At 47.5% G+C, this 25,530-nt stretch overlaps 1 protein-coding gene across 1 annotated transcript in view; it reads right to left on the reverse strand.

The window, feature by feature from the left end:
- The window catches only part of ATE1 (arginyltransferase 1), a 266,317-nt gene that overhangs the window by 17,424 nt on the left and 223,363 nt on the right, over positions 1-25,530 (reverse strand). Inside the window, exon 13 of the mRNA XM_074382989.1 lies at positions 2,201-2,305. Within this exon, the coding sequence (XP_074239090.1) occupies positions 2,205-2,305 (101 nt within the window). The 3' untranslated portion in view covers positions 2,201-2,204. The remainder of the gene's footprint in view (positions 1-2,200; positions 2,306-25,530) is intronic.

A 25,530-nucleotide genomic window follows, 5' to 3' on the forward strand; every position in this document is an offset into this window, starting at 1 on the left:
CAGGGACCAAGGGCAGGGCAGGTGACAGCATGAAACAGAGTAGGCAGGTATCGCACTGTGAAAATGCACATCTCAGAACTGAGTAACTGGCCAAGCATCCGCTGCTAGATTCTGAGATGCACTTGCTTTCAGGGCAGCCTCCCGTGGGCTGCTCACAGCACTGCAGGGATATGAGGCTCATTCCTGGGAGACACGGGGCTGGCTACTCAAGGTGCCCCACAGCCTTGCCGAACTTTCTCAGAGCCACCTGCAGATGACGATACTCCCACCCAACCTTCCCGCCATCTCTCCTTTGCTGGTGTCAGATGAGTCTCCCAGCTTCTTGCTCCTGCCTCATTTTCTTTCACTGGAGTGGCTCCTAAGAACTCTCTGGACCAGCTAAGCCCACGGTGGCAACTGCCTCTTGGAGAAGCCTGCTAACTCATCGGGTTAGGGCTCATTGAGAAGGCGGGACTGGAGCATTGAGCCATGTGTGAACTGGAATGCTCGCTGGTGCCCTCCTCTGTTCTGGAGTTGCCAGATCTTGTCCGTCACCCCAGAAACAGCTCCTGCATATAACCTCTTTTTGCTTTTCCCACTATATAACTCTTGAAGGGGCTTGTTATGTCCCCTGGGCTATTGCCCTGCCACCATTCTCTTCCTTCTCACCCCTGCAATCCATGCTTCTCACTACTTCCAGGTGACCCTCCTAAGTCATGGCCTGATCTTGGTGCTGCCCTGCTCAGAGACCTCCAGTGACTTGCTGCAGTTTAAGGGTAAACCCCTAGCAACTTAGCTTGGCATCTGAGGCCAACCACATCCATCTCCACTGTGCCTTCTCAGCGCTGCAGAGAGCTCCAGGTGTTAGAGCTGGACGGGACCAGGCTGTGGAACTCTGCCACCTCCACACAGCTCCTTTGCATTTCTGCCAGGTGATCACCCAAGCTGTGTCTGAATGCCTTCAGTGACTGAAACCCCATTTCTCCCCAGCTCACGTCTTCCTGAAGAGTCCACATGCTGGCACTGGTTCTGCCCCTTGAGCTCTATGGGAAAGACCCCTTTCCTCCCACGGCAGCCCTTCACTAGGTGGAAGTCAGTGATTCTGTCTCCCATGAGTCATCATTTTTTGTCACGACCTGTCCAGCATGGAAAAAAGGTGCCAACCGCGTCTCCTATGAAGTGATCTCAAATCCCTGGCCACCCAGGCACTCTCCACTGTATACACTTGTATTTGCTTCCTTGGACTGCCTTGACAAAGTTCCACAGGCTGAGTGTTATGCACTAGAAAGGTGTTTCTCCCAGTTCCAGAGGCTGAGAAGTCAGAGACCAAGGTATCGGCCTGTTTGGTTTCTACTGAGCCTTTCTCCCTGGCTTGCAAATGTCTGCCTCCTCTCTGCGTTCTCACCCGGCCTCTTCTCTGTGCATGTGCCTCCCCGGTGTCTCTTTTTGTGTCCAAATTTCCTCTTTTTGTAAGGACACCAGTCATGTTAGATTAGGGCCCATCAGAATGGTCTCATTTTATCTTAATTGCCTCTTTAGGACCAGGCACAGTGGCTCACACCTGTAATCTCAGCACTTTGGGAGGCTGAAGCGGGTGTATCACTTGAGGCCAGGAGTTTGAGACCAGCCTGGCCAACATGGTGAAACCCGTCTCTACTAGAAGTACAAAAATTAGCCGGGCATGGTGGTAGGTGCCTATAATCCCAGCCACTCGGGAGGCTGAGGCAGGAGAATCACTTGAACCCGGGAGACAGAGGTTGCAGTGAGCCGAGATTGCGCCACTGTACTCCAGCCTGCGAGACAGAGAGAGACTCCATCTCAAACAAACAAACAAACACCTTAAAAGCTCTATCTCCAACTAAAGCCGTCTTTTGAAATACTGGGGGTTAGGACTTGAACATGTGAATTTTGAGGGGAGACACAATTCAGCCCATAATGAAACTATAGTTAGGTCTGTATGCCCCAAAAGCATTGTGCCTCATAGAGAACATAGTAACACAGAGTGGTTGCCCAGTGTGGACAGGACAGGCCTCTCTGTTCTCTCTGCACAGCGTGACCTGGGCCTGCAGCTGATTGCTTCAACAACCCACCATCCTGTGCCCCAGCTGAACTGATAGTGACCAAACCATTGAGTCCCAGGTACATAGGCTGTGGCTGAGCAAATGTTTTCATTCCTACATTTGAGCAATTAGGTCAAAAGGCAGGCTGTATTGCCATTTACCTTGTTAGGTTGGGCTGCCTTGTTCCCGAACTCCTGGCTCTTCCTGGATCCAGATAGGGTCCTGTAGTTTCTCCATTCCTCCTCCTCCAGCTGACATCACCTCACCTGGAATATACACATGCCATTCGGAGTTGCTACAGAGGATGCCAAATGGTTTCTGGCCAACGCAAGTATTGGGAGACAGCCACTGGGAGCCCCGTCCAGACTAACCCACGCTTTGATGACCCCCCAGGGCTGCGATCCACCAGCTAGGGATCCAGCTGGCCATTGCATCTCCCAGTCCAGTCTCTGCCCTTGCACTCCATTACCTATGGATAACTCCAATCCAGGGAGACCCAATCACTGGCCTCCTATAAACATTGCTCCTGTATTTCCTTTTCTGTGCCTTGATGTGAACCCGTCTTCCAGGAACACTTCCAGCAGAGGTCACGGCTCAATAGGACATGCTCTGGACTCTAGCTACCTGGGTTCTTCCCCTCTCTGTGTTATGGTTTCTCCATCTGTAAAATGGGGGTAATAGTAATCTCACAGGAATTTATGGGGATTAAGGGAGTTGGGACATGTGAGAGTTCTAGAACCATGGCTCTTCATACTGAGCACTCACTGAGTATTAACTAACGTTATCAGAGACTGCAAAGCACAGGTGCTGAGCGGCTAGCTCTGGGGACAGACTGTTAACCACTGTAGGACCGGGGCATTCTATTTCATTTCACTGAGCTGCAATTTTCTCACGTGTATGAGAATTGGGAAGAATAATAACACCCACCACATAAGGTTGCTACCAAGATTAAATGAGTTAATAAAGCAGAGCCCTGAGCAGGGTGCAGGCATGGTGTCTGCCCCTGTGTTTGTTGGGCAGGGTTATTAATGCTCTTTTCCCTGTTGCTGACTATTGAAACCAGAGCCCTCCTCAAGAGCCCATTTCAATGTCACCCTAGCAAACACTTACTAAATGCCTACTCTGCCCAAGACAGTGTGCTATTTGTTTCACTTTTTATTCTGAAATAATTTTAAACTCACAGTTGAGAAAACATGGCAAGAATAATAGAGAGGACCTCCGCATACCCTTTACCCACTTTGATCAGTCTTTACCATCTTGCACATTTACCGCTCTCTCTTTCTCTGTCTTTATTGGTTGCAGACATCATGGACCTTTACACCCATGTATCTGTTTGTGTTACCTAAAGCCAAGGCTATTCTCTTAGGAAACCATAGGACAGTTGTCAGATTCAAGAATTTAACATGTATATGTTTTCTCTAATCCATAGTTCATATTCTAATTTTGTCCACTGTCCCAATTATATCTCTTACGGCACTTTTTAATCCAATCCAGAATCACACACTACATTTAGTTACCATGTGGGCTTAAGAATTTATGATCCAACCACAAACAAGGCATGAAGTCCCATCTCTAATATTTATAAGGCCTAGGCAAGAGCACTAAAAGAGATCCACATACCAAATGTCTAACTATTTTAAGGTTATTTTTTAAACTATTGATAGGTTCTCTCTGCCTACCAGGACAAATATAACTTTATAACAACCTGGAAGTCCATGTCTGAATGTGGCATTATTGACCCCCTTGGGGTTGTGAGCTAGAATTGATGGTTTGGGAAGAGTAGTCTCCTGTCCCTGGCCTGTAGCCTGTCCTTCTCTTTCCATCTAATGCTAAACTATACCATATGGGGCCTTGCATGCACACAGGTGGACCGCCTAGTCTCATTCCCAGTTTCTGTCCACACCCTACAAATGGCTGCCCTTGGCCCACCTCTTAGACTCAGGGGTGTGACACAATCCACTCTTGGGAGGGCCCACATGGGGGAGAGGATCACAGAGGTCCTAGCTGCAGGCTTCTCAGATCCCTTGAGGCTGAGAATGTTGGTCCCTGGCTTCTGTGGTAGGACTTGACTAATGGGGAGGAGACAGGGGCTCCAGATGGGCGTGTCCTTCTGGCCTCACAGATTCCTCACCCTGTGGAGTGGGATTCCATTGAAGAGACCCAGAGTAGGATTCTTAAACAGGTGTCCCAGACTAGGGATTCCCCCTGCCAAGGTCTAAGGACGGTACTGAAAATATGATCTCTGTCTTCAAGAGCTTTCAGTCTACCAGAGAAGACAGACAGGTAATTATACCCATGAGGTCAGTGCTCAGGTGGAGGCGAGCCTACTGTGTTATTACTACTTGTTCAGAAGGGCCCTCTTCTTCCTCTAAACCAGCAGCCTTTTACTAATTCCTCTGCAGTGACAGCAACCTTATCATTTGGGTAGGAAAATGTATGTATGTATGATTCCCCACCTCCCAGCTTGTCTTGATGACAGGAATCATGTGTTTTGCTCTGTATATCTTAGCACTTAGTATGGTGTCTGTCAGAGTTGATACTCAGAAAATAGGAACGGAACGAATGAACAAATGCACAGCTGATTTATAGAAAGGATAGATGGATGAATGAATGAATGAATGAATGGATGAGTAGATGTATGGATATATGGATAATTAGATAGGTGGATGATTGGATGGATGGATGGATAGATTATTAGGAGGGTGAGTGGGTGGCTAGATAGACGGAAGGACAGGTGAATGGATAGGTATATGACTGGATGGGTATATGTATTTATGGACAGGTGGATGGATGGGTGATGGTGAATGGGTGTTTAAATGAGTGGATGATGGATGAATTGTTCATTTGATCTTTCCTGAGCAGCAGAAGAAGGGAAGGGCAATGACAAGTCCCATTAGTTGTCCTGTTAGAGGAGTCCTGAGTTGGTCATGTGACTGGCCAGAGTCACTAGAGGATGTCAGCAGTGGAGCTAGAAAGAGAACCCAATGTTCTTGACTCTAAGAATCATCACTTCTGCCATGAAATGGAGCAGCTTCAACTGACAGCATCGTAAAGCCCAATACTCCATTCTCCACTTGTACAGACCCTCCTGCTGCAGTTGCTGGTGCCGTCCCTGGCCATCTTTTCTATGACATCCTACCTTTTTGTTCAGCTCAAGCACCTGCCTCCTCTGGGAGCCTCCACTGGTCATCCCTCCTGTTCTGGCACCCACAGTAGCATTTAGGTACACGGCATTGCTTTTCTGGACCTCCAGTTAGCATATACACCCTGGGCACCTTTATTCTTGCTATCTACCTACACACTATGTCTTATTTCCACAACTAGACAGGGACTGTGTTATTGGCCCCTGTAGCACCTGCCCCAGAACCTCTCTGCTCCTCAGAACATCTCTGATTGGTGAGCCGCAGAACTAGTCAGGTTGCAGCACACTATGAAGCCGTGAAATTGGGTCATCTACAATGTATCTCTCCAAGTTTTCAAGTGAAACCTCTTGCTACATGCCTAAGAATTGCAGCACTTAAAAAATCTCATTAGCCATCCCTGCCATCACAGCTTTCAGTAAAATCTTAGAGCATAAAAACCCGTCCAGCACATGCTCCCAAACGATTCACAGATTTAGTGCAGCAACAAAGACTAGGAACCGGCCACATGCAATAATAAAAAGGAAAGACAAAGAAGATTAATTGCTTTTGGAAACAAAAGACCACCATCAGGACAGTGGTAGTATGCACCAGTGGGAAGGCATTTTTAGAAACACCATATTAGTAGTCACAGAGCTGGGCTGAGGCTCCCACTGAGCCATCAAAGGGCTGAGTCATGTGGCCGGTAACTGGGCCGGTGGGGGACGGTCTAATAATAGTCCTGTTCTTGCTGGCTTTGCACATTTTGGCATCAAAATGTCCCCACCAGGGGCTGCCCCTGGGGAGGTTGGCAAGCCACCAAGTGACCCCACCAGAGACCAACTCAGCTTCTGAACGTTCTTAGGGGTCTAGGAAGAGGGAGGCCAGGGGGAGAAGGGATGGTTGGTGGCCTAGCATGCAGACCCAGAAAGAGAAAGCAAAGGAGATCACATACCGCAAACTCTCCCGGCTCCCTCCCAGGTCTCTGGGCCAGATTCCCCCACCCCTTTTCCCTCCCACTGGGACTGGCGGCCAGCTCTCCAAAGAGAACCAGGACAGGAAGCGGCAGCAGGTCTGCAGCTGGGTGCTGGAAGGCCGGGCCACGGGAGGCTGAGCAGGGGAGGAAATTTACTTTGGATGTGGGACCCCAATGGGGCGGGTATGGGGAAGGGGAGAAGAGATCAAGGCAAGATAAGAAGGATGCTGTGATTTAACTAGAAGGGAGGAGGGTATTCAGGGCTGAGAGTGTTAAATCTCTCTCACAGCAGCTGCTGAAGCCACCCTCCTTCCTCTGCCTGCTGGCACAATACACATGTGCTCTCCAGGCGCAAGAACACAGCGACTCAGCTGGTCTGTGGTCTGTAACTGCCCTGTCTAATATGGCAGCCACACGAAGCTACTGAGCCCTTGAAACGTGGTTCGTCCAAATTGAGATGTACCCTAAGTGTAAAATACACACAGAATTTCCAAGAGCTAGTATGAACAAAAGAATGCACAGTATCTCTCAAGTACGTTGGTCTTGATTACATGTTGAAATAATGTTTGCATACAGGGATGAAAAGATATACACATTCATTTCACTGCTGCTTTTTGCTTTCTTGAATGTGGCGACTAGAACATAGAAAATGACAGGTGGCTCATGTTTATGGCTCACGTTATATTTCCACGGGTCAGCATTGATCTATGACCTGATTCACCACCTCTACCTTCAAGTTCCAATGATTCAAATCAACGAACACCTGAGAAGCACAATGCATTGAGTATTCAAAGATGCTCTCAACACGTGGCTGCATGTTAGAATCACCTGTCAGCGTTCTCTAAACTCTCCCTATCCGGCTTCACCCGAGACTAATTTTGTCAGAATCCCCAGGTGTGGGACCTGGCAGGCATCGCCCTTTAAAGCCCCCCAGAGGATAAGAATGTGCAGTCAGTTTGAGAAGCAGGGGCTTAACGTAGGGCCACTGTCCTCAGGGGCTGCACGTTAGGCAGGACAGAGAGATCTGAAAACTGTGGGATAAACCTGTCAGTGCAGGTGAAGTAGACCAAGGCCAGGGAAGAGGGGCGAGGAAGACCTGGCTCCATTTAGGAATTAGGGCAATGTGGGATGTTTTGGTTTTTGGTTTTCGTTTTTTTGTTTGTTTTTTTTGTTGTTGTTGTTGTTTCTTTTTTGAGACAGAGTCTTACTCTGCTGCCCAGGCTGGAGTGCAGTGGCACAATCTCAGCTCACTGCAACCTCCACCTCCCAGGTTAAAGCGATTTTCCTGCCTCGGCCTCCTGAGTAGCTGGGATTACCGTTGTGTGCCACCACACTCCGTTGATTTTTGGTAGTTTAGTAGAGACAGGGTTTCACCATGTTGGCCAGGCTGGTCTCGAGCTCCTGATCTCAGGTGATCCGCCCGCCTTGGCTTCCCAAAGTGTTGGGATTACAGGGGTGAGTCACTGTGCCTGGCCCAGCGTGGGATTTGGATATGGCCCTGACTTGGGAGCTGTGCAGGTTGAGGTGGGTCAAGGGGTGAGTTTCCAGGCATTGAGGATGTCGTGGACAAAATCAAGGCAGAAGGTGCCCCAAGGAGGGAGGGCAGAGGGAGGATGGGAGTCTCTGGTTTACCTGGAGTCCAGGAGGAGGTGAGTCTCAGGGAGGAATAGAAGCTGGAAAGGCAGCGCCTACAGTCCTGGAGCACCGGGATTCAGGGCTGGGAAGCCCTGCAGAAGCTCTGAGTAAGGAAGTCATGTGATCTAACTGGGATTTAGGAGGTATCTGATTTGGGCGACAGATTAGATGGGGAAGAGGAGAGGAAAGGAATTGGTGGGACAGACCGACATCCTCTCGTACGCAGTGGCCTCTGGCTGAGGTGCCGCCCCTCCTGGCTCCCCAAATCAGCTGCTGCCCCTCAAGGGTGCCCCCGCCCTCCTCGCCCAGCTCTAGGTCAGCCCACAGCAGGCACTTGTTAAATGAGCCAAATGCTCATTTGGTTTCAGAGAGACGCTGCTCCTGCAGCAGTCTGCCTCCCTGCTGGTCCCTGGACACAAAGTATGACCTTCAGTTTGCCCAACGTTCCTGGCCTTTTCCCGCCATGAAGCAGCCCGGGAAGGCACTGTGTGTCCACAATGTCCCTGCAGTGGGCAGCTAAGGGCCCCTGGGATTCCAAAGGACAGGCCTCAAAATGGTGTCCTCGCTCACCACGCCGTGGTTCCCATTCACAGTTTTTGGCCCTGCTGGACGACTGGAAGTTTCCATTTTCCAGGGTTTTGCTGCTTTTCCTTACAAGTGGCAAACGTGGGCCCTCCCACCTCTTCCCCAAGTTTGCGTTTCCTAACTTGTAAAAATATCTCATCTGCCATAAAGTAGGCCATTACAGTCTTCTGTGCATAAGTTTTTTTTTTTTTTCTTCTGTGCATAAGTTTTTTTTTTTTCTTTCTTTTTTTTTTTTTTTTTTTTTTTTTTTTTTTTTTTTTTTTGCTCTAGCCCTCATGCTGGAATGCAGTGGCTTGATCTGGGCTCACTGCAACCTCCGCTTCCCAGGTTCAAGCAATTCTCATGCCTCAGCCTTCCAAGCAAGTAGCTGGGATTACAGGCACCACACCTGGCTAATTTTTGTGTTTTTAGGAGTGACAGGGTTTCACCACGTTGGCCAGGCTGGTCTTGAACTCCTGACCTCAAGTGATCTGCCTGCCTCTGCCTCCCAAAGTGCTGGGATTACAGGTGTGAGCCACGGCTCCCGGCCTTCTGTGCATCACGTTGATGGCGGTGGAGGGATAAAGGAGTAAAGGGACCTCTCTGCTTCAGCTTGTTGAAGTATTTGATAATGCCTCTCCCAAGAGAAGGCCTCAGTAGACCTCTGTCTGCTGCGGTCTGTCCACCTGGGGCTAAGGCCCTTGCAAATAAATGTGGGCCTTTCAGGCTGCCTCAGGGTCTAGCAGCCTGCCGGCTCTGGCCCGGCCCAGAAGAAGTAAATGGCAAATATGGGGGTCATTATGGTCTTTAATAAAAGCTTGTTCCTATAACCTGTGGGCAAGGTTCAAAGAACTATCTATTAATTGTATACCTTTTGCTAAAACAACCGCCCTCCTTTGCAGTGGGCTGTCTGCCATGGAGGCATTTATCATTTCTTGAATGGCAGAATTCCTCTTGGAACACCTGGTTTTCTTTCCGAAGGAAGCTGAGCCCTTCCCCTGAAGCTAGCCACTCTCGCATGCCGCCTATAATCTGCTTACTCCAGTCCCCAGTGCCTGAGCAGAAACCAGCTCAGGGAATTAAGTCCTGGGGGATGCTAATAGGCTATAGCCTGAAGAATACAATCCATATCCTATTCAAGAACGGAGTATCTGGTGCGGTGCTGAGACTGCCTGGCTCCACTGGTCTGGATTATCCAGGGCTTCCTTTCTTCTTTTCTAGCGATTTAATGCATTGGGAGATGCAACAGAGAATGGTCAGGGCCAGAGAAAAGGAATTAAGCTTTAACCCACCTGCTAAACCGTAATTAGGAATAAAGAAATCAAGGAGGGGATTGGTACCGTCCACTAAAACAGGGACGGGGCGAGCACGGTGGCTCACGCCTATAATCCCAGCCATTTAGGAGGCTGAGGCGGGCAGATCACAAGGTCAGGAGTTTGAGACCAGCCTGACCAACATGGTGAAATCCCATCTCTGCTAAAAGTACAAAAAATTAGCCAGGTGTGGTAGCACATGCCTGTAATCCCAGCACTCTGGGAGGCTGAGGTGAGCAGATCACAAAGTTAGGACCAGCCTGACCAACATGGTTGAAACCCCGTCTCTATTAAAAATTAGCAGGGCGTGGTGCACGTGCCTGTAGTCCCAGCTACTCAGGAGGCTGAGGCAGGAAAATTGCTTGAACCTGGGAGGCAGAGGTTGCAGTGAGCTGAGACTGTGCCATTGCACTCCAGCCTGGGTGACAGAGCAAGACTCTATCTCAGGAAAAAAAAAAAAAAAAAAAAAAAAAAAAAAAAAAAAAAAAGCAGGGACAGGGATGATCTTGTGATTCCACTTGTCCACATTCTACCTGCACCAGAAATCCAGACTAGAGGGAGCCCGCCAGGTTGTCCCAGGACACGCAACACAGTCTGATAAATGATCAATCAAATGCACGATATACCTTCCACCTGCTCCACCTGCAGGGAAGGAATTTAAACTCGGAGAGAATACAGCTAACTTAGCCCACTTTCCTCGGAACGTTTGACACATACAGTTGATTCTTATTCTCAGTTTATAGACGGGAAACAGCTTGGAGAGTTTTCTGTAGTTTAACTGAATTCACTTAATACTAATAACCCCCTGGCCATCCAATCAACACATATTTGCAAACTGGCATGCTGCAAAATCATTCCTTCTGTTTCAGTGCCTTCTCGGGCTCTTTTTTTCCTGCTCCATCAATTCAACGGCTGCCCATGCAACATCAGCAAAACTCAATGCTGCAGGGCGCAGGACCTGGCCCGTCTCAGTGGTTTAATAAACATTTTTCTTTTTTTTTCTTTTTTCTTTTTTTTTTTTTTTTGAGGCAGAGTTTTGCTCTTGTCACCCAGGCTGGAGTGCAATGGCACTATCTCAGCTCACTGCAACCTCTGCCTCCTGGGTTCAAGCGATTCTCCTGCCTCAGTCTCCTGAGTAGCTGAGATTACAGGCATCCACCACGCCCAGCTAATTTTTGTATTTTTAGTAGAGACAGGGTTTCACAATGTTGGCCAGGCTAGTCTGGAACTCCTGACCTCAGGTGATCCCGCTTGCCTTGGCCTCACAAAGTGTTGGGATTACAGGCACGACCCACCACACCCGGCCAATAAACATTTTTCACTGAGTGAGAGAGAAGATGGGGTGCTTGTTCTTGAGACCGGTAGAGAGAAGGCAAAGGAGCAAACCATGGCAAGATCCGTGGGGGGTGCTGTGGTGAGGAGGAGTGGCAGGCTCCAAGGAGTGACAGGACAGGTTGCCCAGAGGAGGTGACAGAAACTGTGCATTGAAGGTGCTATAGGAGTTTGCCCAAAGAGCAAGACGGGAAGGGCATGCAACAAGAGGAAAGCACCTGCCAGTGCCCGAGAACGCCCAGCAAGTTCCTCCAAGGGAAGGCAGTTGTTTCCAGCCTGTGATTCTGCACCGAGGCCACCGCCTCCTGAAGGGCCGATGCAGGAATGGGCACCGTCACAAAGCTGGAGCTGACGAGGGACACATCCAGTAACAGCAAAGGGGAAAACAGGATGCCTTGTCTTTCTGAAGGATGCCTGCCATCCCCACCGGCCTCGGTCTGCCATCTTCACTGGCTCCTGCTGCCCAGGAAAACCCTCCTTGCAAGCCACATAAGACCCTGCTCCCTGGCCCAGACTGTCCTTCTGCTGTCACCCTGGGTCCTCCTGCTGGATCCCCTCTGACCTGGCACACATGAAGTCTTGTGCTCTAACCCCATCTCCCTCGGGCTGGTAATGCTGCCTGAACACCACCCTGGGTTCTTTTTTTTTTTTTTTTTTTTTCTCGAGACAGAATCTTGCTCTGTTGCCCAGGCTGGAGTACAGTGGCACGATCTTGGCTCACTGCAAACTCCGCCTCCCGGGTTCAAGCAATTCTCCTGCCTCAGCCTCCTGAGCAGCTGGGACTAGAGGCACAAACCACCACTCCCGGGTAATTTTTGTATTTTTAGCAGAGATGGGGTTTCACTGTGTTGGCCAGGCTGATCTCAAACTCCTGACTGTGATCCACCAACCTTGACCTCCCAAAGTGCTGGGATTATAGACATGAGCCACTGTGCCTGGCCACCTTCCTGGCTTCTTTGTCCCTTGAACTCCTATTCCTTCTTCAAGGCCCATCTGAGCACAGTCTTCTCTCTGAAGCTTTCTGAATCCTCTAAGGCAGTGGTTCTTCTCCAGGTTGTACAGAGGATCACCCCAGGGCCTTTGCAAACAGCTCCAGCTCTGAACTGGCCCCAGACGGATCGTTCAGAGTCTGATAGGGCCCAGGTCTCAGGACTGCATCAGCTGGCTAGAGCTGTCATCAAAGTGCCATGGACCGGGTGGCTTAGACAATAGAAGTGAACTGTCTCACTGTCCTAGAGACAAGGATCAAGGCGACACTGGGGTCAGCTCCTTCTGAGGGCTACGAGGGAAGGATCGGCTTTGCTGATGTCGGTGGCGTGTCTCCTTGGCTTGCAGGTGGCTGGTTTCTCCCTGTGCCTCTTCACATCCTATCCCCTCTTTGTCAATCTCTGTGTTCGAATTTCCCCCTTTTTATAAGGACACCCATCATGTGGGATGAGAGCCCACTCAGATGACCTCATTTTTTACCCGATTACCTTAGTGAGGACCTATCTCCAAAAAAGTTCACATTCTGAGTTACTAGGGGTTAGGACTTCAACCTGTCAGTTTGAGGGAGACAGAATTCAACCCCAAACAAGAACATTAAATGCCTCTCAGGTGCTGCTAAGGTTAGGATCTTGTTCTAAGCTGCTAACCAGGTTTAGCATTTTGTTCTGTGGAAGATCCTCCCCTTCCTTGGAACAGCCAGCGCTTGAAGCCACTGCTGAGAATGCTGGACTGTCAGAAATAAGGTTCCGTTTCGAGAACTTTCATTCAAACAAATTGTTTCCTTTTTCCTGTTTCCAAGAAGTGCAGAGGTAGAAGTCCTGGGAGAAATTTAATTAAACTTTGGGACCCCTCCCCAGTTTTAGCCAGTTTATTTTATCTTTTGCATTCTTTTCCTCAAAGAAGGCTTCCCACAATGAAAAAGCCTCAGGCCCCACAAAACCTGGATCTGTCAAAGCAGGTTCAGGCGAGGTGGGGCCAGAGGAGAGCCCCCAGGGACCCAGTCTCCTTCCCATTCTTCTTCGGCCATCTCTAGTAGGTGACTTTGATCATCAGGGTGCTACAACATGATTATGTTTCCCATATAAACAGTTTCCCCAAAGCCCCATGCAAACTTGTATTTAAATCTTATTGATCACAAGTGGGACTATGTGGCTTTCCCTAGCTGCAAGGGAACCAGAGACCAGAGTTAAAAACTGGACTTGTTGCCTCCCTGAACAAAATGGTAGCCAGTTAGCAGTGTCTGCCATGGCGTTCCACACATCTCTAGTGTCTGGTCCCTGCCTACTTCCCATTGATATCTGCTCATTCCCTGAGCAATGCGGAAGCCATCCTAGAGAAGGATGTGGACTGTGGCTGGACCCGAAGCAAGGATAATGTGGGGAACATCCAGAGACAATGGGAAGGGCATTTCAGATGGAAGGAAGAGCAGGAAGAGGCACAGAGGTAGAGAGAATGGGTCATGGAGGGGAGTGGAGAAGGGTTTGTGGTGGTTCCTGCCTAGGGTCATGAGGTAGAGGTTGGGACAAACCAGGAAGGTCCTTGCTTTTCCAGAAACTTAATTCATCGGTAATAGAAACAGAAGACTTGGGGCTTCCCAGAGCCAGCTTGACTAGAACTCTGATTCCGATAAACCTTTTGCCACATCATTAAGCCTGACAATTTGTTTACCCTGTTATTCATCATACACACCAGATGGAAAACATGCCCAGCCTCATTCATTATTAAATTCCTCCTGAAAGTACTTACTTGGGAGAAAGCAAATATTTAAGGCTGGTCGTGGTGGCTCATGCCAGTAATCCCAGCACTTTGGGAGGCCAAGTTGGGGAATCACTTGGGCCAGGAGTTAAAGACCAGCCTGACCAACAAGGTGAAACCCTGTGTCTACTAAAAATATGAACATTTGCCAAGTGTGATGGCACATGCCTATAGTCCCACCTACTCAGGAGGCTGAGGCATGCTTGAACCAGGGAAGTGGAGGTTGCAGTGAGCTGAAATCAGGCCACTACACTCCAACCTGGCTAAAAGAGAGAGACTCTGCCTTAAAAAAAATTCCAAAGGAATACTTTCTATTGAGTTTAATACTCTATACCCTCCCTCCCTTTCTCTCGAAACACACACACACACACACACACACACACACACACACACGGTGCCTTTACCAGCCTGCAGACTGCTTACTCTAGACAGCTTTCTTGGAGCTGAGCCATCAGCAGAAAGTGCTGCAGATCTTGTGGTCAGTTAGGATAGACCTGGGATGCAGCCAGCAGGCCAGGAATGGGACATGGCTTTACATCAGTGAGGACAGATGTGGCCCTGGCTGGCTCATCAGCCTGCAGCCATTTCCCCATCCCAGGTCAGGGGCAGCCAGGCAGCATCAGGAGACAGTGGGAAGGATTCTGGTCATCTCTTCCCTATGGCTGATCCCAGCCTGATGTGAGCAGAGGAGGCAATACACCAGAAAAGGAGAGTGGTGAGCTACGGGCACATGTGAAGTACCTCTTCTGAGGCTCCTGGGCCATCTGGAATGCCCAGGATAAAAGTGGCCTCTTGGTACAGGTGCCCCACTGAGGGCTGAGACATCATGCAACTTGGGTGCAGTTGGAAAGTTTCCCAGGAAGTGGCTAAAGACAGAGGCAGGTGCTAAGAGGGTTCTCTCTTTCTCCTTTTTTAGAGCTGTCTGTTCAGAGTTGGACCGTTCCCAAGAGGAGCATTGCAAAGCTTTCCCCTGAAGCAGGCTGCTCTGATGAGTTATGAATCCACATGCTGAATTCCAGGGAATGCTGGGGTGCCAGAGGGGCTGAAGGGGATAACACTCCCCTTTTGGGGTGTTCCTTTAACTTTTCTGAGACAGCCAAGCTCTCAGGAGCCTGAATTGCTCACGCAAGAGCAGGTTCAAGGCAGTGGAGGCGAATCTGAGCCCTGGGCAAAGGGGCTTCTCACGATGCTTAATGTGATCATTTTTGCAGTCATCATGCACCTTTAGAAGAACAACACTGGCAAAGGTGACCATGACTATGAGAGAACCCAGGATGTTCTTCCTGGCTCTTTCTCCAAAATGCCCGTATTCCAGGATCAAGGCTGCTCACACACTCACCAGTCTGAGAAGCACTTGCCTACTCACATAGGGAGCCGTACAACATGAAAGTTATGGCCTGGGTTCAAATCCTGACTGCTACTGTGTGACCCCGGACTATTTTTTTGACCTCTCTGTGCTTTGGTTTCCTCATCTGCAAAATAAGAGCAACACTAGTGCTGATCTCACAGCGAGCTGTGGCTATCAAAGGAAATAATGCATTTAACATACTTGGCATCCTACCTCGCACATAACAGAGCCTCAAAACGAATTGCTGGTACTTTTAATATGTTAGCGAAATTGACAGATACCCTGGATAATACATATTATTTTCCTCTGTAAAAGACAGACTGCCAATTATACAATCCTGCCAAGGGTTTTCCCTTCCTGCTCCTGGGAACACTAACTCCTAACTCAAGGGATTCTTCCCACTCTCTTCAATGTCTTCATGAACATACACAGTTTTAACATCAACAGTTTTCAGTGTTAAAGAAATGTGGGACTGCCTCCTACTTACTTTAAAAAAGAAATTGGATCCAAGATGGCTGATCACTAGCAGCTCGGGATTGTAGCTCCCAATGAAAGCACAAAGAACGAGAGGACGCCACACCTTCACATGAATTCTTGTTGCTCACGCACCAGGAGATTCCCAGCGGAGGAGCCCCACGGGTTGCCAGCGAGACTCTTGTGACCCGCGAGGCAGTTTTGCCAGCGCCTCGGAGCGTCGGTTCTTGGTGCAGAGTCAGAAAAGCACCATCAATCTTAACGCCGCTGATTTAGTTGGTGCAGTGGGTTGCTCAGATTTTGGCGCTGAGAATCAATAAGTTGGACGTCCACTCAGAAACCCAATTACAAAGACGGTAATGATAAAGACCACAGATGGATAAATCTACAACGAAGGGAAGAAAACAGCCAAAAAAGGCTGAGAATACCCAAGATCAGAATGCCTCTCCCTCAGCAGGGGATCACAGTTCCTCATCAGCAATGAAACAAGGCCTGATGGAGAACGAGTGTGCTCCAATTACAGAAGCAGGCTTCAAAATGTGGATAATAAGAAACTTCTGTGAATTAAAAGAACGTGTTCAAACCCAATCTAAAGAAACTAAGCACTTTGAAAAAGGTTTGACGAAATGTTAACAAGAATACACAATTTAGAGAGGAATATAAGTGAATTGACGGAGCTGAAAAACACAATACGAGATCTACGTGAAGTATGCACAAGTTTTAACAGCCAAATTGATCAAGCAGAAGAAAGGATATCAGAGGTCGAAGACCAACTCAATGAAATAAAACAAGAAAACTAGAGAAAAAAGGATAAAAAGGAACGAGCAAAGTCTCCAGGAAATATGGGACTATGTGAAAAGACCTAATCTATGCTTGATAGGTGTACCTGAATGTGACGAAGAGAATGAATCCAAGCTGGAAAATATGCTTCAGGATGTTATTCAGGAAAATTTTCCCAACCTAGTAAGGCAGGCTAATATTCAACTCCAGGTAATATAGAGAACACCACAAAGATATTCCTCAAGAAGAGCAACTCCAAGGCACATAATCGTCAGATTCCCCAGGGTTGAAATGAAGGAGAAAATACTAAGGGCAGCCAGAGAGAAAGGTCAGGTTACCCACAAAGGGAAGCCTATCAGACTTACAGCAGATCTCTCAGCAGAAACCCTACAAGCCAGAAGAGAGTGGGGACCAATATTCAACATCCTTAAAGAAAAGAACTTTCAACCAAGAATTTCACATCCAGCCAAACTAAGCTTCATAAGTGAAGGAAAAATAAAGTTTTTTGTGAACAAGCAAGCACTCAGAGATTTCATCACCACCAGGCCTGCTTTACAAGAGCTTCTGAAAGAACCACTACACATAGAAGGGAACAAACAGTATCAGCCTTTCTAAAAAATACCAAAAAGTAAAGAGCATCAATATAATGAAGAATTTACATCAACTAATGGGCAAAATAGTCAGCTAATATTAAATAGCAGTATTAAACTCACATATATCGTTATTAATTCTAAATTTAAATTGACTAAATCCCCCAATCCAAAGACAGACAGGCAATTTGAATAAAAAACTAAAACCCATCAGTATACTGCATCCAGACCCATCTCATATTCAAGGATACACAAAGACTCAAAACAAGGGATGGAGAAAGACTTACCAACCAAACAGAGAGCTAAAATATATAAATAAAAAGCAGAAGTTACAATTTTTGCCTCTGATAAAATAGTCGTTAAAGCAACAAAGATCAAAAGAAGCAAAGAAGGATATTATATAATGATAAAAGGATCAATGCAACAACAAGAAGAGCTAAAGATCCTAAGTATATACGCACCCAATACAGGAATACCCAGACATACAAGACTAATAAAGAGACTTAGAGTCCCACACAATAATAGTGGGAGACTTCAACATTAATATTAGACAGATCAATGAGACAGAAAATTAACGATATCCGGGACTTAAACTCAGATCTGGAACAACTAAACATAATTAACATTTATAGAACTCTCCACTTTAAATACACAAAATATACACTCTTATCAGTACCACATCATATCAACTTAGAAGTTTAAACGAAATGTTGGTTGGCTCCTTGTTTGTTATTCTCTTCCCTCATTTTCTTTTATGTCTCCATTATTAAGGACAATTATAGGCATACCCATATTTAGACTGCATTCTAGCCCGGGCAATAAAGAAATAACCCCCATCCTCTCTCCCTCTTTCTCTTTCTTCCTCTTCTTTATTCTTTTTCTTATTATAAAAAAAAAAAAAAAAAAAAAAAAAAAAAACTAATCTCCTTTCCTTCTGCCCTACCTTTCCTCCCCATTCTCTCTTCTTAGAAAAAAAAAAAAAAGAAAGAAATGTGAATGTGTTCCCTTAATATGGAGACCCAAAAAGCTGAGAGCAGAGACTTAGCCAGCAAATGCACAAAAAATGACACACAAATGACTTTGCTTAAATATAGAGATGCTCAATCTTATGAATAAGAAAAGAGAAAGGTACGCTTTAAATTATGCTAGATCTCATGTTTCACCTTCCAGATTAGCAGAACTCAAAAAGGCTGGAGACAATCTAAATGTCCATTTAGTGCTGGCTAGTCCATTTTTAAGGGGCTGCTGAAGTCCATTGCGGGTCAGAAAGATGATGAAGAATAAGAGAAACAACATCTGGGACATTTTCTTAAAAAATTAAGTTCCAGGACAGTCAGTTTCATGTGGAACTATTCAGGTGAAATAGGAGGAGGAGTGTGTTTATATGTGCAACTGACTATGTCTAGAATATCTCTGGAATATTCCCCCAAATCAACCCAGGAGTGGTCATTACCCCTGGGGAGGGGGCCACAATCAGGCTGGTCTTGGCTATCTCCTGGGTCTTTCGTTTGGAAACTTTTATCCTATTGCCTTGGGTGGTGAGATAAGAGTGATTTCAATATGTTAATCCACAGCAGTAGAATAACAACTTCAAAATATGAAATCCTGGGTTTCTTTGGCCAGCAAAGTAAATACTACATAGAAGCCTATTTATGTACATCAAAATCAACTCTGTGCCAAAACTCAGCTTGCTTAACATAAAGTCTGGCGGGGGAGACGCAGAAATTCCTCGCCTTAAGACCAGATGAAAATTTCTAGTTTAAACTCTCCCCGAGTCATTGCGAAGCCAACTTTCAAACTCACGAAAGCCCTCGTCTGACTTCTCTCTCAGATATGGTAGCACACAGTTTGATGATAACACTACCTCACACTTAGGTAGCACTCACGTAGAGGCACTGCCCTGAATTTCTGTCATGTCATAGCTCATTTAATCCTCACAACAACCCCATTTCACAGATGTGGAGGCTGAGGCACAGAGCTGTGACAACTAAGACTAACTCCTAGAAGATTTAAGCCCGCACTGTCTGGCTTCAGAATTCTTCCTCTTTACCGCTATGCAGCAGTTAATCATGGAATAATAATTAAGTCTTTGTGAAGCTCTTAAGTGCTGGGCACTGGGCTTTGAAATACATCACCTTCTCCCAGCAGGTGTAAGAGTGAAACCAGATGATGTATTTCAAAGCACAGTGCCCAGCACTTAAGAGCTTCACAAAGACTTAATTATTATTCCATGATTAACTGCTGCATAGCGGTAAAGAGGAAGAATTCTGAAGCCAGACAGTGCGGGCTTAAATCTTCTAGGAGTTAGTCTTAGTTGTCACAGCTCTGTGCCTCAGCCTCCACATCTGTGAAATGGGGTTGTTGTGAGGATTAAATGAGCTATGACATGACAGAAATTCAGGGCAGTGCCTCTACATGAGTGCTACCTAAGTGTGAGGTAGTGTTATCATCAAACTGTGTGCTACCATATCTGAGAGAGAAGTCAGACGAGGGCTTTCGTGAGAAGAGGTCACCTTCCACCATCTCCATATCAAAACTCATATGGTTGCCAAGCTATGTAGTTCCAGTTCCTTTGAAGGCTGAGGTGAGAGGATTGCTTGAGCACAGGAGTTCAAAGCCAGCCAGGGCAATAGAGTGAGACCCCATTTCTAAAAAAATATATATATATATTAGGCTGGGTGCAGTGGCTCACGCCTGTAATCCCAGCACTTTGGGAGGCCGAGGCAGGTGGATCATGAGGTCAGGAGATCAAGACCATCCTGGCTAACACGATGAAACCCAGTCTCTACTAAAACTACAAAAAAAAAAAAAAAAAAAAAAATTAGCCAGGCATAGTGGCACGTGCCTATAGTCCCAGCTACTTGGGAGATTGAGGCAGGAGAACCACTTGACCCTGGGAGGCGGAGGTTGCAGTGAGCCAAGATCGCACCACTACACTCCAGCCTAGGTAACAGAGCAAGACTCCATCTCAAAAATAAAAATAAATAAAGATTATAATTTAAAAAGATAGTATGGTCTTCCTTTTCTCTCTCACCAGTTTTTAAACACAGTTGGGCCAGTTGGCTAAAGCCCCTGATTTCTGTCCCTTCCTCTTCTTGGGAACATCTGAGTGCATCCCGGGCTCAGTGGGGACACGGCCAGGGCCCCAGCTGCCTGCTTCCTCCAGACTGGATTTCTGTTTATCAGATATTTTGTTCTTCAGAACAAAGACCCAGAGATCCAGGGTCAAATTTGGCCACCACAGGATTTTAGAAGGAACGTAGAGCAAGGCCTAATGTTGAGCCATCACAGAATGTCCTCCGTGCGGGCCCTGAAAGGCTTTGGCACCCCACGATCGGGGAACCCTGCCCATCCCGGCTCTCGGAGAGCTTGCTGTCCAAAACAGGGGCCTTTTAGGGAGAAAATAAAAGCACCAGTATTTATCCCCAAACATAGCCACGCCACAGGAGAATCAATCTGTTCGGATAGAAGGAGGTCAAAATTCAGAAACGCAGCCTCTGAAAAGCTGCCTGGCCATCTGTGGGGAAGAAATCACAAAAGATGGAGCAGTCTGGGAGAAGGGAGGAGGGAAGGAGCCTCATTATCTGCTGATCAAAGGGCAGAGGTAGAGAAAGATGGTGAAAACACCTGGGAGTGCAGAAGAAAGGCAGGGCTGCTGGGAGGGCTCCGTGTGTGTCTTGCCTTTGGGGAGGGCAGAGTTACGCCGATGACCCCAAGGGACAGCAGGGATGAGGTCCGGGGAATGGGGGGTGTCAGGTTTGTTAATAACAAGCCCTCAGCACTGAAGCTGCATCTGAGTGAGGTGGAGAAAAGGCACATCCCCGGGATGAGGTGGAAACAGCATCTCCTAAGCCCTGGACACTGGCTTTGGAATTCCTGGGCTCATCTTCTTGGACCCTCGGGGGCCTAATCCCGAAACACTGTGACAAATCGGCTCTAAACTCCAAGGCATGCCAGCCGAATCTAATCCACACGGAATGTCTGCTGCGCAGCTGAGCCACAGCACATGCAGTGTGGGGATTTAATACTGGTGTCACAAGGCCCCATCGTGTTTGCTGCCCCTCTGAAGAGGTCTCACTCCAAATGGTGGGGATTTGAGGGAGAGAAATAAATTAGGATCAGAGTCTTGGGCAGGTAAAGGGCTGTCAGACCAGGATTGTAAACACACCCCCTGCAGGCTGGCCACATTAAAAGGAGAAGATACTTCACAGGCTGTTCAGAAACTGCAGAAGATGACAGCCTCATGTGTTTGGAGCATAAAGGAGGATGATGACGGACTTTGTTTTACTGTGGTCTGTCCATATTTCATGTCCACATTTACCATGAGGCCAATTACTCTCGTTCTCAGAATGCCTGGCTGCACCCCCTCCCTCCCCGTGGCGGGCCAACCTCAGTGCACCCGGTAGCCTCTTCTGCACCACCTGCTATCTGGTCTGTTCCTGACACGGGGACCCCCATCCTGCCTCTCTGCCTTTGCTCCTGCAGTTCCCTCCCCTCCCCCAGAGATACCCACATTTCCCCACTTAAACCCTTCCTTGGTGTTGAGAGAATTGGACAAAATAGCATATTGAAGGTGCCCAACGGGGGACTGAAATGGGGATTCAGAAAGTCCAGAGTGCCCCCCGCTCCCCCCCACCCCCCATCCAGGATTACTGCCAGGAGAGGGAGTGGGGAGGCTCGGGGCTGAGTGTGCCTGAGATTTATGGGAAAGTACATGAGGTATCTTAAAAAGCAGCTGAAAATGCCCCAGCTCCAGAGCAGGAAAGAGAACCCCTAGTCCAAGGAAAAGGGGGTGCTGGGGGCCAAGAAGGGGACCAAGCTCTGAAACTGACAATAGGTTTCCCTCCACAGACTGGATGGCTTTCCCAGGCTCTTAAGCACAGAGAAATACAGCGAAGCTGAAGTGGAAGGACTTCAGTTCCCGACCTCAAACAATGACAATTAAAAAAAAAAAAAAAAAAACTTTTTATTTGAAAATAATTATAGATCCACAGGAAGTGGCAAAAATAGTGCAGACTGGCCCTGTGCACCCTTCGCTGAGTTTCCCTGACGTTTACATCTTACGTCTCAAAAGTACATCAAAACCAGGAAACTGACGCTGGGACAATCCACTGACCTTATTCAGATTTAAACAATGGCATTTTCGTCACCCAAAAGGGTTCTCAAACACGATACCACCAGGAATCCCAGCGGTGCTCTCCAGAATGATCGGCCATGTGTGCCAACCCATGCCATGGCGGTTCAGAAAGGTGCTGCCCCTCTGCCATCCATTCCTAAGGCAAGTGAGAAGAAATGCCACCCTCCTGCTTCACAATTTCTCAGGGCAGCCGAGCAGTCCAGGGTGATGGGGAGCAGAGCAGACAGCCCAGGACAGAGCTGCACTTGCCTGCTCTTTCCCCATCCTCTGGCGCCTGTCCTGGGCCTTACACCAAAACGATGAAAAGAGAAACGGGGTGCTGAGCCTCTACACGAAAGGGGGCTTGTTTAGTCTCCTACCTGTCCCCTTACAAAAATGTCCTCAAAGCCCAGGCGCGGTGGCTCATGCCTGTAATACCAGCACTTTGGGAGGCGAAAATAGGTGGATTGCTTGAGGCTAGGAGTTCAAGACCAGCCTGGCCAACATGCCAAAACCCCGTCTCTACTAAAAATACAAAAAAATTAGCCGGGCACAGTGGCACATACCTGTGATCCTAGCTATTCGGGAGGCTGACACACAAGAATTGCTTGAACCTGAGAGATGGATGTTTCGGGAAAAAAAAAAATGTCCTCAGAGTCTGCCCTGCCATCACCTTGAGAGTGACCCGTGTCCCCGTTCTCTCCTCCGTGTGATGGGGATAAGAACAGAACCCACCTCCTAGGTTAATTAGGTAGGTTCGGTAGAGTGGCTTGGAACATGCCAGGTGCATAATAACTCTGCATATGTGTTTGATAAATTAACAATCAAAATAAAATACAATATCTGTAAATGATTTCACAGGAGAGCAAAGCTAGTGCTAAGGCTTTTCCAAATAGCCTGGAGTATATGAGGCTTTTGGGAAGCATGGAGGTCTTTGACAGAGCATTTAATTTATATGGGGGATGCTTTTTGCATGCAAAATTGATTCGATATGCAAATAAACTGGAGTTGATTGAAGAGTATTAACCACATCCTCTGAACAGCGGTTGTGTTTGAGAGAAAACATCAGTCCTCCCTCCCTAGGGCCTTGTTAAGAAGTCAGGTTTTTCTCTCGGGTCCCTGCCCTCCTTCTTTGCTGGTTTCTCAACACCTAACCACACCAGCTCTATAAAGTAACTCCAGGTACACTTGCAAGGTTGGGGCTGGATTTGGATGTACATTCCACGTGCCCTTGAAATTTCATTTTTAGAAATTCTGCAGGGTCTGAAAAGGATACAGGCGGAACGCGATGGAGGCTTCTAACAATGAAATGAGGAGCGCTTTCACTGGTCCTGGCACCACAATCGGCCAGAACTCTGACCCCAGTTTGGGAGGTGCCCTAAGGGGCACATTTAATGGTTGAGGATTGCTAGAAAGGCCTGCGCTGTTCTCTCAGCTGGGCTACCCTCTCCCTGGGGCCATTCAGGGAAAGTCAGAAATCTCTTTCTCCCTACACCACAGGAGCTGGGCCAGAGAAATGAGAGGTTAAAGAGATTATGGGCACAACAGCAGGGAGCTCCCAACGGACCCTATTCAAGGGGACATGGGGCCCAGGGGTTTTGGACTTTATTACAGTGGTTGAAAAGGAACACTGAAATCTTTTATTATTATTATTATTATTATTATTATTATGGTAAGATTTACATAACATAAAATTTACCATTGTAACCATTTTTGGGCGTACATTTCAGTGGCATTAAGCACATTCGTAATGTTGTGCAACCATCACCATTGTCTCTTTCCAAAAATCTTTTCATCACCCCAAAACAGAAAGTCCGTACTTATTAAGCAATATCTGTCCATTCCTCCCTTCCCTGCGGTCTCTGGTAAACTCTAATCTGTGTTCTATCTCCATGAATATGTCTACTCTAGATGTTTCAAATAAGTGGAATCTTACAATATTTGTCATCTTGTGGCTGGTTTATTTCACTTAGCATAATATTTTCAAGACTCATCCATGTTAGAGCACGTATCAGAGTTTCCTCCCTTTTTAAGACTGAATAATCCTTTGTAGGGCTATGTCAAGTAACTAATGAGGAATTAAAAGTAAGGACACCAAGTATGTGACTTGCTTATTACAAATCATGCTGGTATGAGCGCTGCTGTACCTTGCTTCCAATTCTTCATTGCATATGCCTGGGAATAGAGTTGCTGGATCACATGGTAAGGAAAGCCACAAGTTTGCATTAAAGCTTTGCTTTCCTGGCTAAGGTCAGTCCTAGCCCACCTGAGAGGAGCCACGGGGGCCACACGTCACATGGCCTATGCTTCCAGAACTCAATCACATGCATAGTAATTTATACCTTTGTTATCATGACACATACCTTCTTCTTTAACAGCGGGATCAGTGAGAAAAGTGAACAAGGTGAGGCAGGAAGTAAGGATGCACATTTTCCACAAGGGAAGGCTCAGGTCCCAGGACCTTGTACAAACGTGGGGACAGAAGGGTCCTCTGCTAGAGGGTGACTCATGTACTCCTTAGAAGGCACTAACATTTGCTTTTAAATGGCTATGATCCTGCCAGCGCTCGCTGGCTTTTTTCTCCCTATTGAAGTTTAGGACAGGCTTTTGAAACTTCATTCATTCATAAGCCACTTCATGATGGAGGCTGAGGAGTCACCCTCTCTCTATCACTGAGCACAATCACTCTGGCACTTCCTGGACAGGGTAGTTCTTCCAGGTATTTGGAGATAATCCTATTCCCTTCACTCGCACTGGGAAGATTAACTGACTGTACCTAGAACACAACCTGTACATAAGTGCTCACTGAATGTTCCTACTGTAGGGATGAATGCTATTTAAGGGGTAGAAAGAGAAGGCCAGGGCTCTGCTTCCATGAAGCTCGCAGTCTCTGGCCCAGAGTTGAAGAATGTTTCAGGAATCACAGGAGATGTGGCATTCGAGCTGGACCTGGAATATGGGTGGAATTCTGGTGGATAGAGATGGAGATGAAGCCAGTGGCGGGGGGTCAAGGAGTCCTGGGGCTGGAGCTGGGGAAGGTGCAAGCATCTGAGTGGCTGGAAACTCGTCAGAAAGGCAGATTCCCTGGGTTCACCCCCAGAGGGTCCCATTCAGGTGTGGACTGGGGCCAGGAAGGTACAGTTCTAACGAACAGTTCAGGGGACCCTGGTGTAGGTGGTGTTCAGGTGAGATTTGGGGGTTGCGTGCCAGGTTGGAGGAGGTAGAGTTAGGAAGAATCAAGCTCAGATGAGTCAAGACCTCAGATGGTCTTGAATCAGAGCAAAGGTGGGAATGGGATCAGAAGTGCTAGAGAGAAAATAACTTCAACTCCCAAACTTAGGATAATTAATCAGCCATAAAAAGGAATGATGGGCCGGGCACGGTGGCACACGCCTGTAATCCCAACAGTTTGGGAGGTCGAGACAGGTGGATCATCTGAGGTCAGGAGTTCAAGACCAGTCTGGCCAATATGATGAAACCCCCATCTCTACTAAAAATACAA

Source organism: Saimiri boliviensis, chromosome 12 (assembly GCF_048565385.1).
Source record: "Saimiri boliviensis isolate mSaiBol1 chromosome 12, mSaiBol1.pri, whole genome shotgun sequence".
In the NCBI taxonomy this organism is placed as follows: domain Eukaryota; kingdom Metazoa; phylum Chordata; class Mammalia; order Primates; family Cebidae; genus Saimiri; species Saimiri boliviensis.